The sequence below is a fragment of the Leptodactylus fuscus genome, chromosome 3, assembly GCF_031893055.1.
Source record: "Leptodactylus fuscus isolate aLepFus1 chromosome 3, aLepFus1.hap2, whole genome shotgun sequence".
NCBI classification, from domain to species: domain Eukaryota; kingdom Metazoa; phylum Chordata; class Amphibia; order Anura; family Leptodactylidae; genus Leptodactylus; species Leptodactylus fuscus.
In genome coordinates, this window is record NC_134267.1 from 33,649,438 (window position 1) to 33,662,769 (window position 13,332).

The window sequence follows — 13,332 nt, forward strand, 5'->3', positions numbered from 1 at the left end:
CAACCAATAACTATTTGATATTGAATCCCCAATCCCACAGGCAGTGATTCCGTCTACAAATGGACTCCAAGGATGAGCAGTCTAATGAGAAATCTAATAGCAGCTAATAAATGAAGGTGGTTGATTTGGTTTGCAGCAGAGGGTATTCGCACTCAGACTGGTGTTTATGGGATTGGTTTACCATCAGTGACCATCAGTGCTACCTCTTGTGTCACCCCTCTACCTCATAGATTGTAAGCTCTTTTGAGCAGGGCCCTCAGTCCCATTGTGTGAAATGACGTTCTTTGTTATGTATGTCTGTATCTAAACCCTATAAATTGTACAGCGCTGCGGAATATGTTGGCGCTATATAAATAAAATGTATTATTATTTATTATTATTATTGTTTCTCAAACTCACTCGTATTATTTTTATTTTTTGAGGAAAAAGATACCGATAGTTACTCTTTAGTAGGTCCCTTAACATGTAAAGATAATGGACAAAACTAACATCACTCTAGTCTACAAAATGTCTGAAAATTCAGCACAGTTCTGGTGACAAAGGGCAAGTTAAGTCATGAAGAACAATTTTCCTTTTCAGCTCACATTTTCTAAAGGTATCAGAGATTTGTTCATGTGGTGCCCTGGGTCAATAACTTCAATATTTACACATAATTTATATGGTGTGCCCAAACGGGCATTTGGTGCAATATTAAGAAAACTTTTAACTTAGTAGATCTTAGAGCTTCTACAGTAAATACTATAGTGTTGTCATGATGATGGGTTCTTTTTAAACAGACATCACCTCCCACGGAAGTGGTCGGCCGGAGCAAGAGAGCAGTGAATGGCCTACCACAGACAACGGGCAAGACGTTAGCACAATAGGGAACGTTGTACCTTGTTCTGTCCTAGCCCTGTCTATATATCAGATTTGGGTTGAACAGCCTATCACAAGCAGTGTCCAGGAAGTGGGCAGGCTATGTGGTGTACGTTTCGTGCTGCATAGTGAGTAAGTGCAAGGAATCTCATGACAAGTGCCACATAAAGTGTGGCAAGTACTGGGGAGCCAGACTGAATCATGGAGGGTTGAAAATGCATTCAAGCAGTGGTGGACAATTTAGGGACGTTCACCAAGCAAGGTATTTTTATGACATAATGTTGATCCTGGAAAAACCCTTTAGGCTAAGGCCCCACGGGCTGTATCCGCAGCACTAAAGCGATGCGTGAACGCATTGCGGTTCTTTCCACAGCGCTTTTAAGAGAAAGTTCACAGCGGTTTCCTCGGCAGACTTTCTCTTAACATTATATCTACGAGAAAGTCGCCGGCGTTTCTGTAGATATAATTGACATGCTGCAATCTTTTCCGCAACGTGGGGATGGGATTCGCATGAATCCCATCCACTTTGCCTGCACTGTAGAATTGCGGCGTTTACGTCCTGTGAGGCCCCGACATTAAGGCTATGGCACCACGTTGCGGAAACACAGCTTTTAATTGTTGCAGCTTTTTGAGCCAAAGCAAGGAGTGGATTGAGCGGAAAGTAGAAGTACAAGAACTTCCTATATATTCTCCATTCATTTTGTAGCCATTCTTGGCGTTAGCTCAAAAAACCGCTGCACAATCTGCAACAAAAAAAGTTGCGTGGAGCCTTAGCCTAAGAGATGAAAAAGTTTGAGAAGATTATATTTTCATGCAAGGCAGTATAAATTCTATAATATCTACCTTTCCAGACTCGGGAGAGAAGGATAAACTCAGGCTGCTGATGTCATCGCTTGGCAAATTAATATTTTGCAGCCGCCTCTGCACTTCTTCTTCAATATAGGCATGTATCCTGGGGAACCACAAATACATTAATCAGACGGTCTTAAGACTAAATTCCACTTCAATGGCTATAAGGGCAGAACAAGCTTTCTCGAACACTTAAAACTAGCAATTTACACTTGTAAAAAGTGTCTTAAAGAAGCAAACTTAATCAAAAAGACATATTTGTCAGCAATATCCACTTACTGCACTGGCACCGGGCAATTTAGATATAATCACATAAATACTTTAAAAGCTGAGAAAATTACATTTTTTACTACAATAATATTTTATTTTAGCGTACAACCTGGAACAACAATAGTCTTTCCTAAACCGATAAAAGCATTCAGGCGCGATATGTGGTTATTATAGCTGTGCCCGTGTTTTACCATGCTTGCTTAGAAGAGGATTTAAATATGATTATATACCTGTCATCAGTCAATTGGAGCAAATGTGCCTGAGATTTCACCGGGCTAGCTGGAGAGTTGGCGAGGGACGGCTTTTCTTCAAAGGCTCCTGACAGGTTTTTTGAAAGTGGATCAGTCACTTGTATCTTCTGCTTCAGCTGCTGGATTTCCTGAGATAATCTGCATACGATCCATACACCATATTGGCAAAAAAAACCAAAAGGATGCTTAAGTTAAATAGAAACAACCAAAACGTATCAAATATATCACAGATTGTATCTAACAATCCATGGCAGAAAGTAAAAATCCTGAGACTGTCTGGATTACAGGAATGCTCCTTTAGCTTATTGAAGACATTTATACCCTGTATATGGGATAGGGATAAGTGTTATATTGCTGAGGAGGGGGTCCGACTGCTGGGTCCTCCAGTGATCGCGAGAATAGGGGACTGAATCCTCTCTATGACTGAAGTGCCAGCTGGCTTGGGTATGGGGATGCCAGATTTCAGTCCCATAGTATTGGTGTTTCATTGGAGAGAGAAATCAGGGGGATGGGGGGGGGGATTAATACCTCGTCCTCCTCATCAAAGGGGGAACTAGCGGTCAGACCCCCAGTGATGTGACGCTTCTTCTTTATCCTGTTGATAGGGTATATAAGTGCCCTTAATGGCACAACCCAGTTAAGTTAAAGGGGTATTCCTATCACCACAGTCATATTAAATATGTACCTTAAATAATTGAAATATTTTAATCAATACATTGGTTTAATTATCTTGACACATTGGTCAGATACAGATTCCAGGCTGCCTCTGGTATATAGCTACAGTGTTGCAGTGGTCGGACTGAGGATGTCAGCCTCTATTCCCAGCCACCTCCATTCCCTTGTCTTCACTGTGACTGACAGCTATGGAGCCTTCTGTCAGATTTTGAGAGTGAATTTACCTTCCGAGCCCTTGATCAGTTTCTGTTGTCTCGGTATGTAAATCCAGAGATAACAGTGTGCAGTTTAGTCTGTAGGACAATGCTAGCCCGACTGTCAGTGAAAACAGGAAGTGGAAAGGAGAGGAGACAAGGGAGCAAACAAAACCCTGAGATGAAAAAGCCCCTTCAAAGAATTAAAAACAATTTCTTAAGAAATTATCAATCTACTGATCAATACACAGACTTAAATTATCAAGTGGATTGCTGAAATGCAGACAACTGGACTTTTAATTCCTGAAACTGTTATGTTGCTTTATTTGGATTCCTTATCATCAAGGTGTTCTAGAACTGTAATCCATTTCTGCATCTCATGAAACTGCTTACCGTTCCCTGTCTTGCTCCAAAGCCTTTTGCTCAGCCTCTAGACTTGCTTGAAGACCAGCCTGTTCTTGGCTACTGTCCATTGCAGCAAGTTTCCGTTTTTGCTCTTCTATTTCCACATCTATCGTCGAGTGCCTTTGAAGTGCAGAATGTCTCCGCTCAAGTTTAGCAACTGCTTGCTCCAAAGCCTCCCTGTGTTGCTTCTCTCTTGACTCGAGGATTTCTTTCTCCTTTTTCCTAACTTTCTCTTCCTGGCGAGCGATATTAGCAGTAAACTCAAAAGTTTCTTGGAGCTGTTGCAGTTGGTCGCTACTTGCTCTAAATTGTGCAAGCTGATCAGCCTTTTCTTCAATTTCTTTCTCAATTTGATATAAAGTCTTGTCTAACCCCAGCAGACCACTGTCCAGAATCTCAGACGCCCTTTGCTTTTCCTCCATTAATGCGGGCAAATGGTTCTCCGTTATATACTGAAGTTGCCTCTCCTTACAATGCAGCCTGTGTTCAGTTTGTTTTAGCAAATCCCGCTCTTCGCTCACAGGAGTTGAAGTCAAAGAACAATCATCTTCTCTATAGTGATCTACATTCGCAAGATTGAGTCTTCCAAGGGTATCCTGATCCGCAGTTATTTCCTGCTCTAAGCATTCCTTCTGTAGATCTAAATCGGCCACTAAACTGGACAATTTCTCTACCTGCATTCTTTTAAATGTAGTGTACTTATTCGTTGCTCTTTCTACTTCATCTGGATCTTCTTCTCCTTCAGATCTAGCTTCCTTAGCCCGTAAAAGATCCTCCCGAACATCTTCAAGAACCAGAATCTCTTCTTCTAGCCTCAGGAAGTCTCCTCTCTTGAGAAGTTGGATCATTTCCTGTTTTTCGCGAAGTTGTTCTTCCAGACGAAACACGAGTTTCAATTGTTCCTTCTCTTGCTCTTCCAGTCTTCTCTTCTCTATCTCTAGTTTCAGATATTGCTCATCCTTCTCCTTTTTAAGTTTTTCCAGTTCTTTGAAAATCTCCATTTTTTCTGCCTTTTCTGTACTGTGAAGTTCCTGCAGTCTCTGCAGTTCTTGCTGGACTTTGGCAAAGGATTCTTCTTCTTGTTTCTTCTTCTGGAGCTTTATTTCATGCTGCTCCCTCAGTCTCTCCTCTTCAAACTTCTCCTTTTCAGCCAACAGATCTTTCAGCCTGGTTTCGATGTCCATACTCCTCCTTTTTAGGCTCTCCTCCTGTTTACGGATTTGAAGTTGTACGAATTCTGTTTCTTTGCGCTGAGACTCAACTTCTTGTTGCATTTTTTCCAGTTCAGCTTTTTCAGACCTCTGTTTTTCTTCCATCTCTTTGATCATTTTCCTGAAACAAGATATGTATTCCATTAAGGTCACTGTATAGTCTCTAATATACATTACATTTAGGAAAAGCAAACTTCTGAAACTTTCTGCCAGAAGTCCCACAAAAGCTATTCTCTACTTCTAATAATTCAACGTGAGTGTCAAGGGTCAAAAAGAAGAAAAAGTTGACAGAGAAATCGTACTGTACAATCACTTGTCAGATCCCATTGTCAGTTATCAATAGCCAGGTAGAACTTCTCATTTCTTATTGTCAGTACTCGGGCCTTTCTCATAATTCAAGTGCCACTGACAATGACTGATGAATACAATTGTCTGATTCTGACACCGGTATTTCTTAAAAGGAATACTGCACCAGAGTTCAAGACGTTTTTTGGCAACGGGTTATGGCTGTCATAAAAACTATGCAATTTTAATCAAAGAGCAAAGCCCAACTTACCTATACGTCTATCAACTATATGGTATAGTTCCAAAGCAAAAATACTTTTCCATTGAAAAAAAATTGGAAATCATGATTAGAAGCCAAATTTAGGCAAATTGATGATTTATACCCTAACCCAGAGCAAAATACCCCCAAAAAAGCTAGAGATAAAATTGACGATTGACCATTAACAATATATGCTACTTGGTTTCTTGGAGCATGGGCCAATTATTCATCGACACTAGGGTTGAGCCGATCTTGAGATTTCAGGATTGTTTTTAAAATCCGATTTCCGATCATTTTCCATTCGAACCCGATCCCGATGCAAGTCAATGGGATTTTTTTTTTTATAATCGAAGATCGGATTTTTAAAAACAATCCTATTCACTACACAGCATGGAGTCTAATAATTGAACGCATTAATTATTAGACTCCACGCTGTGGGGTATATATGATGTCATTTGGCTGGAACCATATAAGCTCTGTATAGTATTTTCAATGAGGTTTCCATCACTCGTCAACAATCTCTACTAATACTAATCCCATGCCCATTTTGCGGTAGAAACCATGGTGCGGACATGCGCCAATTTCCAAAACCTGTGCATTTTTGGAAATCACAGCATGTTAATTATTCGTACAAAAATGTTGGTGGTTTCCTCATAGGTACAATTGAAATAGAAAGTCTGCAGAGGAAAACTGGCCAAACTTTCTGTGTAAAGCACTGTAGGAAGAACCGCGATGCGTTGCTGCTGCAGTTTTTCCCACAGCAATTTTTTGCTGCGGAACACCACGTGGGGCTATAGCCTAGAAGTTGGTTGCCTGAATGATGGTCATGGTGGACGGAAAAGCCTTTAAAAGGTGAAAAATCTGAAGGTTCAAAGACTTCAGATACATTTGTAGTTGGTAGAAATAATTTTTAGCAATCAGTTATTTGTTAGTGTTATTTTTTGGGCCACAATTCCTGAAAAGCAACCCCGTTATGTCTAGCAAGTCAGAAAAACTTTCACCAAATTCAACATACAATGTTACAGATGGTCCATATTTGTGCAAGTGGCTGGAAAGTGTAGCCAATCAGCATGGGCAATTCACTGTTAACATCCCTGTATTCCTGAAGTACATACACAGATTATCTGACTGGTCACTCCTTGTGCTACATGTTCTATGCTGCATCTACTTGAGGCAGGATGAGCCACTACTTTGGACATCAGATACACCTGATAATTTTTCTGATATACTAACTACTGTAGATGACCATGAAGAAGTTCATGTTCAGCTTCCAGCAGACTGTTGTGTGTAAGGACTTGATCTTTATTAGTTATCTTACTTATTTGTGTGGATGATATTGTTTTTGTGTTATTTTGGGTGACATTCTAGGGGTTCCGGAACCAATTATCAGTTTCCCATCGAGTTACAGTTGCAAATTACAAAGTTTTCAACTTGCAATGGATATCTTGGAACACATTGTACCTGGAGGAACCGCTCTAATATCTATTACATCTGCTGATATTTTGGTTGGTCGTTTGGTGCTCTATTTTTTATGCCTCGTGAAGTAATATGTAAGCATCTGAATTTTAATCAATAGTCCCTAAGACGGATTAATTTATTACAGCACTTACTTTTTCCAGCAGCAGTGTATAATGTTTAGACTCTACGTAATATCGATTGCTAGTTTCTGTAATATAATAATAAACTCATCTTGTGATGTTTGACATTTTTTTCCACAACACACTTCACTTTTATAGTCTAAACTGTAACTTTTACCAAACCATTGTCCTAATCAAAATTACTTATTGGGCCTCTACTGATTTTGTTTTAAAGAAACCTTCATTTTATCGATATTCTATACGAGGTTAGGTTCACATCTACATTCGGGTGTCCATTCCGCTTGAGGCTCATCCAAAGTGAAACCTAACCCGCCCGAAAGGGTGAAAAATGAGGTGAAAAAAGGTCTGCTTGCGGTGCGTTATACAAGTGGAAAGGGGAACAGAATCCCCAAACCGACTTCAAGAGCTGTTCTGAACCCAGCATTACATTGCTTACTTCTGAAATATGTGTTCTGTAGATATTTGGTGCACACATAAATATGATAATTATTTATATATAATACATGGTGGATCACTGCCTTCTGAATTTTTAAAGTTGTTTTTATTTTTATTTTTGAGCTTTTCTATATTGACCTAAGGGTATGTTCAAACAGAGTTTTTTGCAGGCTGAAAAAGTCTGCTTCAGTAATTAGGACTAGAGATGAGCAAACACTGTACGGATCAGCCGATCCGAACAGCACGCACCCATAGAAATGAATGGAAGCACCTGTGACGCCGGCCGGCCGCCGGCAAAGTCAGCGTCACAGGTGCTTCCATTCATTTCTATGGGTGCGTGCTGTTAGGATCGGCTGATCCGAACAGTGTTCGCTCATCTCTAATTAGGACCTTTTTTTGGTCTAGCAGACTGTATGGACCTGGAAGCTTTGCTTTAAAAAAAACTCAATTTTTTATTGGTTTTTGACGCATTTTCTCTGCCTCCCATAGATTTTAATGGGTTTTTCAAGGTGGAATCCACCTGAAGATACGTCGATGACGTTTTTTTTCCCTCTAGCTGAAAAAAAATAAAAATCAGCAACAAAAGAAAAAACTGCTACTGCAACCATTGAAATGAATGGGAGGCTTTTGAGGAGGATTTTCAGGCAGATTCCACCTTAAAATCAGCCTGCAAAAAACTCCATGTGGAAAAACCCTTAGAGTGTTCAAAATGTCCCCTTGTATATACATATTATTAACTACAGGGCTATTTCTATTCATTAGCATGCCTGAAAGAGTTGGGTTGGTTGGGTTACTACTACTGCTCTTCAACAGTCACCAGAGGAACATTGGGACAATATTAATAATATCCTGGGATCTGGGACTACCAAACTATCTATAATTTCAAAAAACTGTCCCCCCCAAAAAAGGTTTAAAACTTAAAATTTTAATATCACAGGTTAAAACAATGAGATATATATATATATATATATATATATATATATATATATATATTTTTTTTTTATTTTTTTTTTGGGGGGGCACTTTTTTGGATTTTAGAACATTGGGACAGTCCTATTTGTAAGCTATTCTCCGACCTATAATAAAATGGTACACATGTGACCTTTCTTATTTTGGAGAAAAAAAAAAAAAAGAGACACAAGCAACTCCTTTTTTTTGGTGTTAATCACCAAGTCCAAAAAAATATTACAATTCATTTTCCTCAAATCCTTCTCAGTCCATAAGACTTGGATATGTTTTAACATTATGATCAGTGACGAATCAAAAATTCTTAGACTTTCACTGTACACGGTAACCTTCCATTACTGTGCAGGGTGAAAAAGTTACGGAATGGGAAAAAGACCCTTAACATCTGTGGATAAGGGGCAGCCTGAATGTCTCTGAAGATCTGGAGCATGCAAATCCTCCTCTTAAGGAATGAGGTGTCCAAGTGAATCCATACTTCCCTCTTTTTATGCACTTTTAAGAAACCTGTTTATGAATACCAAATAATGCTGATGCTTTCAAGAAAACGGCGTAAAAGGCTGCATTTGACAAGCATATTTTCTATATATTCTCGGAGAGTCAAAATGGTTTGAGGACAAATGCATTTGCAGTGTAAGCAGGAACATTTTTCAACCCAAAGTACGCTATACTCTTTGAATTATTCAAATGTATCCCGAGATTCGCTTTTAAAGTATTTTCTTTGCTGGTAAAACGCTAAAGTAATGGATGTGTAGGTACTTGCACAAATTCGGAGATTTGCAAGTGAATTCTGACTGACATATCTTTATGTTTTCTATTAAAAAAGGAGACAGCCATCTTTTGATTTGCGATATAATGTCTTGCCTTGGAAACTGCATTCAGATTAAGGGCCTAATCTCGGAAATTGACAAACTGCACCAATTTCTTCATGTCTTTCTTTTAAATGGCTTTGGTTTTCAGGGCCACACGGTACAGGAGAATGGGAGGCAAATTTCATGAATAATATTTTAAGCCATCAAAAGAAAGGTGAAGTGAAAAGGAGTCGTTTTCGGGAGATTAAATTCGCAAAACAAAAAGTTTTATTTAAGTAGAAATATTCTAGTTGGTTAAGAAATATTCCATTTTCTATTGATTTTTTTGCAGAGGAGAGAAAAAGAACTTTATTATTGTATTTTATTACATATTTTGTACTTTTTATTATTTCTGCCTCTTCTACTGAACATGGCGATCTGATCTCCCAAGACATCTCTAAAACAATGGACGGGAACACGGGGCAGTCATGTAAGACCGAGGCGCAATAGTAATGTTTGAATGCAACTATGGCCAGCCAAGGGAAGCAGCAGAAATAATATAAAAGTAATATTTTTGAAGCAGAAAACAAGTACTGTTATTGTAACGCTAATGTGTTATTGTGGGATGTTATATTTCTATAGAGACTGGATAGGGGGTAGGCAATTCACCAGAAAAATGTAATTCAATGGTTTTCTTTCAAGACTATATTTTGGGGTGCTATGATCACTTGTACACCATATGTGGCCGAGAAAAACAGATTAGAAACAGGTAGAAATGTGACTAGTTCTCCATTCCATCAAGATCTATTAGCAAATATAATAATGTTATCTCTGCAGACAGGTGTGAACATATGACCTCATGTAAATGGCCACTTTACGTTTCTGTACAAGCTCATGCAAACAGTTAGGGTTTCCGAAGCTGATGACGTGTTGTTGGCAGATACTATTAATACCAAGGAAACCAAATTCAGCTGGGGTCCCATCTGTACCAGGTGTCTGTCCAGCACAGAAGAGTATAAAGTGTAGCTAAACTTCCGAATAACTATTGATTTTATGTCATATTTGTGATTATCTGTTCTCAGGGACCAACATTTAAAGGGATCCTATCATACAAACATTTTTTTTTCCTGAGTAACACGCCAGAATAGCCTCAAGAAAGGTTATTCTTCTCCTACCTTTCGTTGTCTTCTCCGCGCCACCGTTCTGTAGGAATCCCGGTTTTTATTGGCATGCAAATGAGTTCTCTCGCAGCACTGGGGGCGTCCCCAATGCTGCGAGAGAACTCTCTCTCTCTCTCTAGAGAGAGACGCCTCCATCTTAGTCAGCAACGGCCTCTTCATCCTCTTCTTCCGACTCAGATTTCAGACTTCTAGGCCTTGGGCAGAGCAGACTGCACATGCCCACAGGCCACGAGAAAATGGCCATTTACAATACTGTGTAAGCATGCGCAGTCGGATCTGCCCGAGGCCCGCTGGCAGAGCCGACTGCGCATGCCTAGAACTTTGAAACCGAGGCCTGAAGAAGACACAGGGAGAGGCATTTCAGAAGAAGATGGAGGCATCGCTGGAGATTTCTTTTGCAGCATTGCGGACGCCCCCAGTGCTGCGAGAAAACTCATTTGCATACAGACAAAAACTGGGACTTCTAGGGGCCACACGGTGGCTCAGTGGTTAGCACTGCAGCCTTGCAGCACTGGAGTCCTTGGTTCGAATCCTGCCAAGGGCAAAAACAGTTTGTATGTTCTCCCCGTGTTTGTGTGGATTTCCATCCCATACTCCAAAAAAGACATACTGATAGGGAAAAATGTACATTGTGAGCTCTATGTGGGACTCACAATCTACATTTAAAAAAAAAACAAAAAAAAAACACAACTGCGATTTCTACCGAACGGCGGCGCAGAGAAGACATCTAAAGATAGAAGAATAGCCTAAGAATAGGCTATTCCTACGTGTTAGTCAGAAAAAAGGGTATCCAATGATAGGATCCCTTTGAGATGAAACGGTTTGTGAGAAGCCATATGGCCTCTGATCCTACACTGTCTGTAGCACATCCTTAAAAGGGATAATCCAGCCAAAAGTATTTATCACCTATCAACAGGACGGGTAATAAATGCTAGACTGCTGTTGGCCTATCTGTTCTGTTCGGTGAGTCCACCCATCCAGTGGATAGGTGTTAAATGCTTGATATACAACCTTTCCTCTTGTCTCTCTCACTTTGTCTTAGGTTATCATACAAACATCCTAAAAGAAATAAAACCCAGAAATCAAATAATTCCATATTTACAATTGCTTTATATTGTACCTTTTATTTTCCAGTTTCTCAAGTTCTTCTCTTTGCTGCCTTTCAAATTCAAGTCTGGTAAGAAAGAAGAACACCGTTACATAATGAAGTTACAGGTAAGGTGGAACGGAGCGATGAATGATGACCATGGAAAATGGATGTAAAGGAAGTTTTAAAGCGAGATGGTTTATTTTTTTATTTTATTTTTTTTCACGAGAAATGAAAAATGGGTCTGACCGGAGCCAATAATTGGGTTTCCAGCTGCTGGGCACATCTAGTTGAAAGTTTAAATGTAAATGAATTTCTTGGGAGAAACTATTTAAGTGGTAATGTTAAATACGACAGATAAATGATTAGCACAGTCCTTGCAAGTTCACTACATTCAGACATGGCAAATCAATAGATAGAAATTGAATTTCTCTACCTTAGACAGATTGGTCCTTTTACAGGGAAAAAGCTGCCACCGGAGGTAGAGAGAAAGCAAAGTGATCAATCGGTAAAAGGTTAAAATTACGAAGAAAAAAAAAAAAATTGCGAAGAGCAAACTGTGTTCACACCCACCGCCATGGCCAATAACGATTACCATAAACATTTAACATATAGACTTGTCCTCATAAGGCATGTAACATAGGCACTCAAGATGCTACTGTTGTGAATAACAAGAGATACAAAGCTGTGGAGTCGTCGTCAGAAGTGGCAAAAGCCCCCGAAAAAACGCTACTCTGAACCTGGCTTCAAAATGAAAATAATTATTTTAATATTATACAATTATTAATATAGTCTAAATATTGAGATATAACATTCATGGCATAATTACTGCCATAGGAAATCAGTCGCCAGCTTTTTTTTGCTGAATTGGAGGAACTTTACATTTATGAAGGAGTAAAGGTTGGAACAGAGTTGGACTATGGAAAAGTAGAGATGTCGGAGTTGGTGGTGTGGCCTAATGACCAAAGCGACCAAAACTGATAACATCAGAAGGCGTTATCTGCATGTAATCCAATGACATTAGCTATCTACTATAAATTTTTGAAAATAGACAGAATTGGCTAAGGCCCGGTTCACATCTGCGTTCGGGCCATTCCGTTTCTCTCCACATTTATTGGGCGGAAACTGAGTGGAAACCACAAGAACCCCATTATAGTCTACGAGGTCAGTGAATTTCCTTAGGTAACCACTTTTTTATATGGCTAGATTTCAACCAGGCCTAAAAATGGAATGTGCATTACCGACCTCTCCAAGCATATGCCACTTCTGTTATCAAGATTCCAGGGACCTCCTTGGCCTCTACGTCTTGGTCCTGTCTTGACACAAAGGAATGACTCAGCCAATCACTGGTTGAGGAAGGTCACCATTTAGGGCAATGATTGGCTGAATCATCATTTCCTGTGAATCAAGAGAGGCCAGGAAGCAGAGAGCAGAAGCGGAGCCATGAAGCACTAGAGTAGCAGCAGCTCAGCGGAGACAGCAATGCCCATTTTATTTTTTGGAACCAATTCTGTTGCTTTTCTATGCAATTTTATCCCAATCGACAAAGTCTTTAAAACAGATTGGTTATCATATCATGCTGCGCTATATACAAGACCCAGGCATAATGGATGCCGATGACCTATCCAGAGGTCACCAGTATCAGACCAATGAGGTTTCAATACTTGGATCCAACACGGATAAGCGGATTCAGCTGCCAGAAGCCGTATATAAGGTATATGGCTGGAAGCAGTTCTGCTCTTGTTCAAGTGAATGGGATCGTAGATACAGTTCCGTGGTACCACTGTACCGTGTGTACAGAGAGGGAAGCGGTATACATGGTACAGAGAAGTACAATGTAGGTGGGGAACTGCAACTCTGCCTCTATTCACTTGAGTTCTCTTGCTTCTGGCCATATACCTTGTGTAAATCTTCACGATGTTGGATGCCCACCGATCTATCCCAGACGACCCCTTTACTATTAGCATAAACCGCACAAAAAAAATCATCAGGGATGGCTGCCAGAGAAGAACAAAGGATATGC

General features: G+C 39.8%; 1 protein-coding gene across 2 annotated transcripts in view; it reads right to left on the reverse strand.

Moving 5' to 3' along the window:
• KIF16B (kinesin family member 16B) overlaps nucleotides 1-13,332 on the reverse strand; it is a 241,358-nt gene that overhangs the window by 91,728 nt on the left and 136,298 nt on the right. The window contains exons 18-22 of one of the 2 annotated variants that reach the window (XM_075267376.1): nucleotides 11,746-11,778; nucleotides 11,343-11,396; nucleotides 3,488-4,831; nucleotides 2,205-2,363; nucleotides 1,699-1,807 (exon numbers count right to left, since the gene is read on the reverse strand). In XM_075267376.1, the coding sequence (XP_075123477.1) occupies nucleotides 1,699-1,807; nucleotides 2,205-2,363; nucleotides 3,488-4,831; nucleotides 11,343-11,396; nucleotides 11,746-11,778 (1,699 nt within the window). The remainder of the gene's footprint in view (nucleotides 1-1,698; nucleotides 1,808-2,204; nucleotides 2,364-3,487; nucleotides 4,832-11,342; nucleotides 11,397-11,745; nucleotides 11,779-13,332) is intronic. The other variant, XM_075267378.1, reaches the window with a different exon arrangement.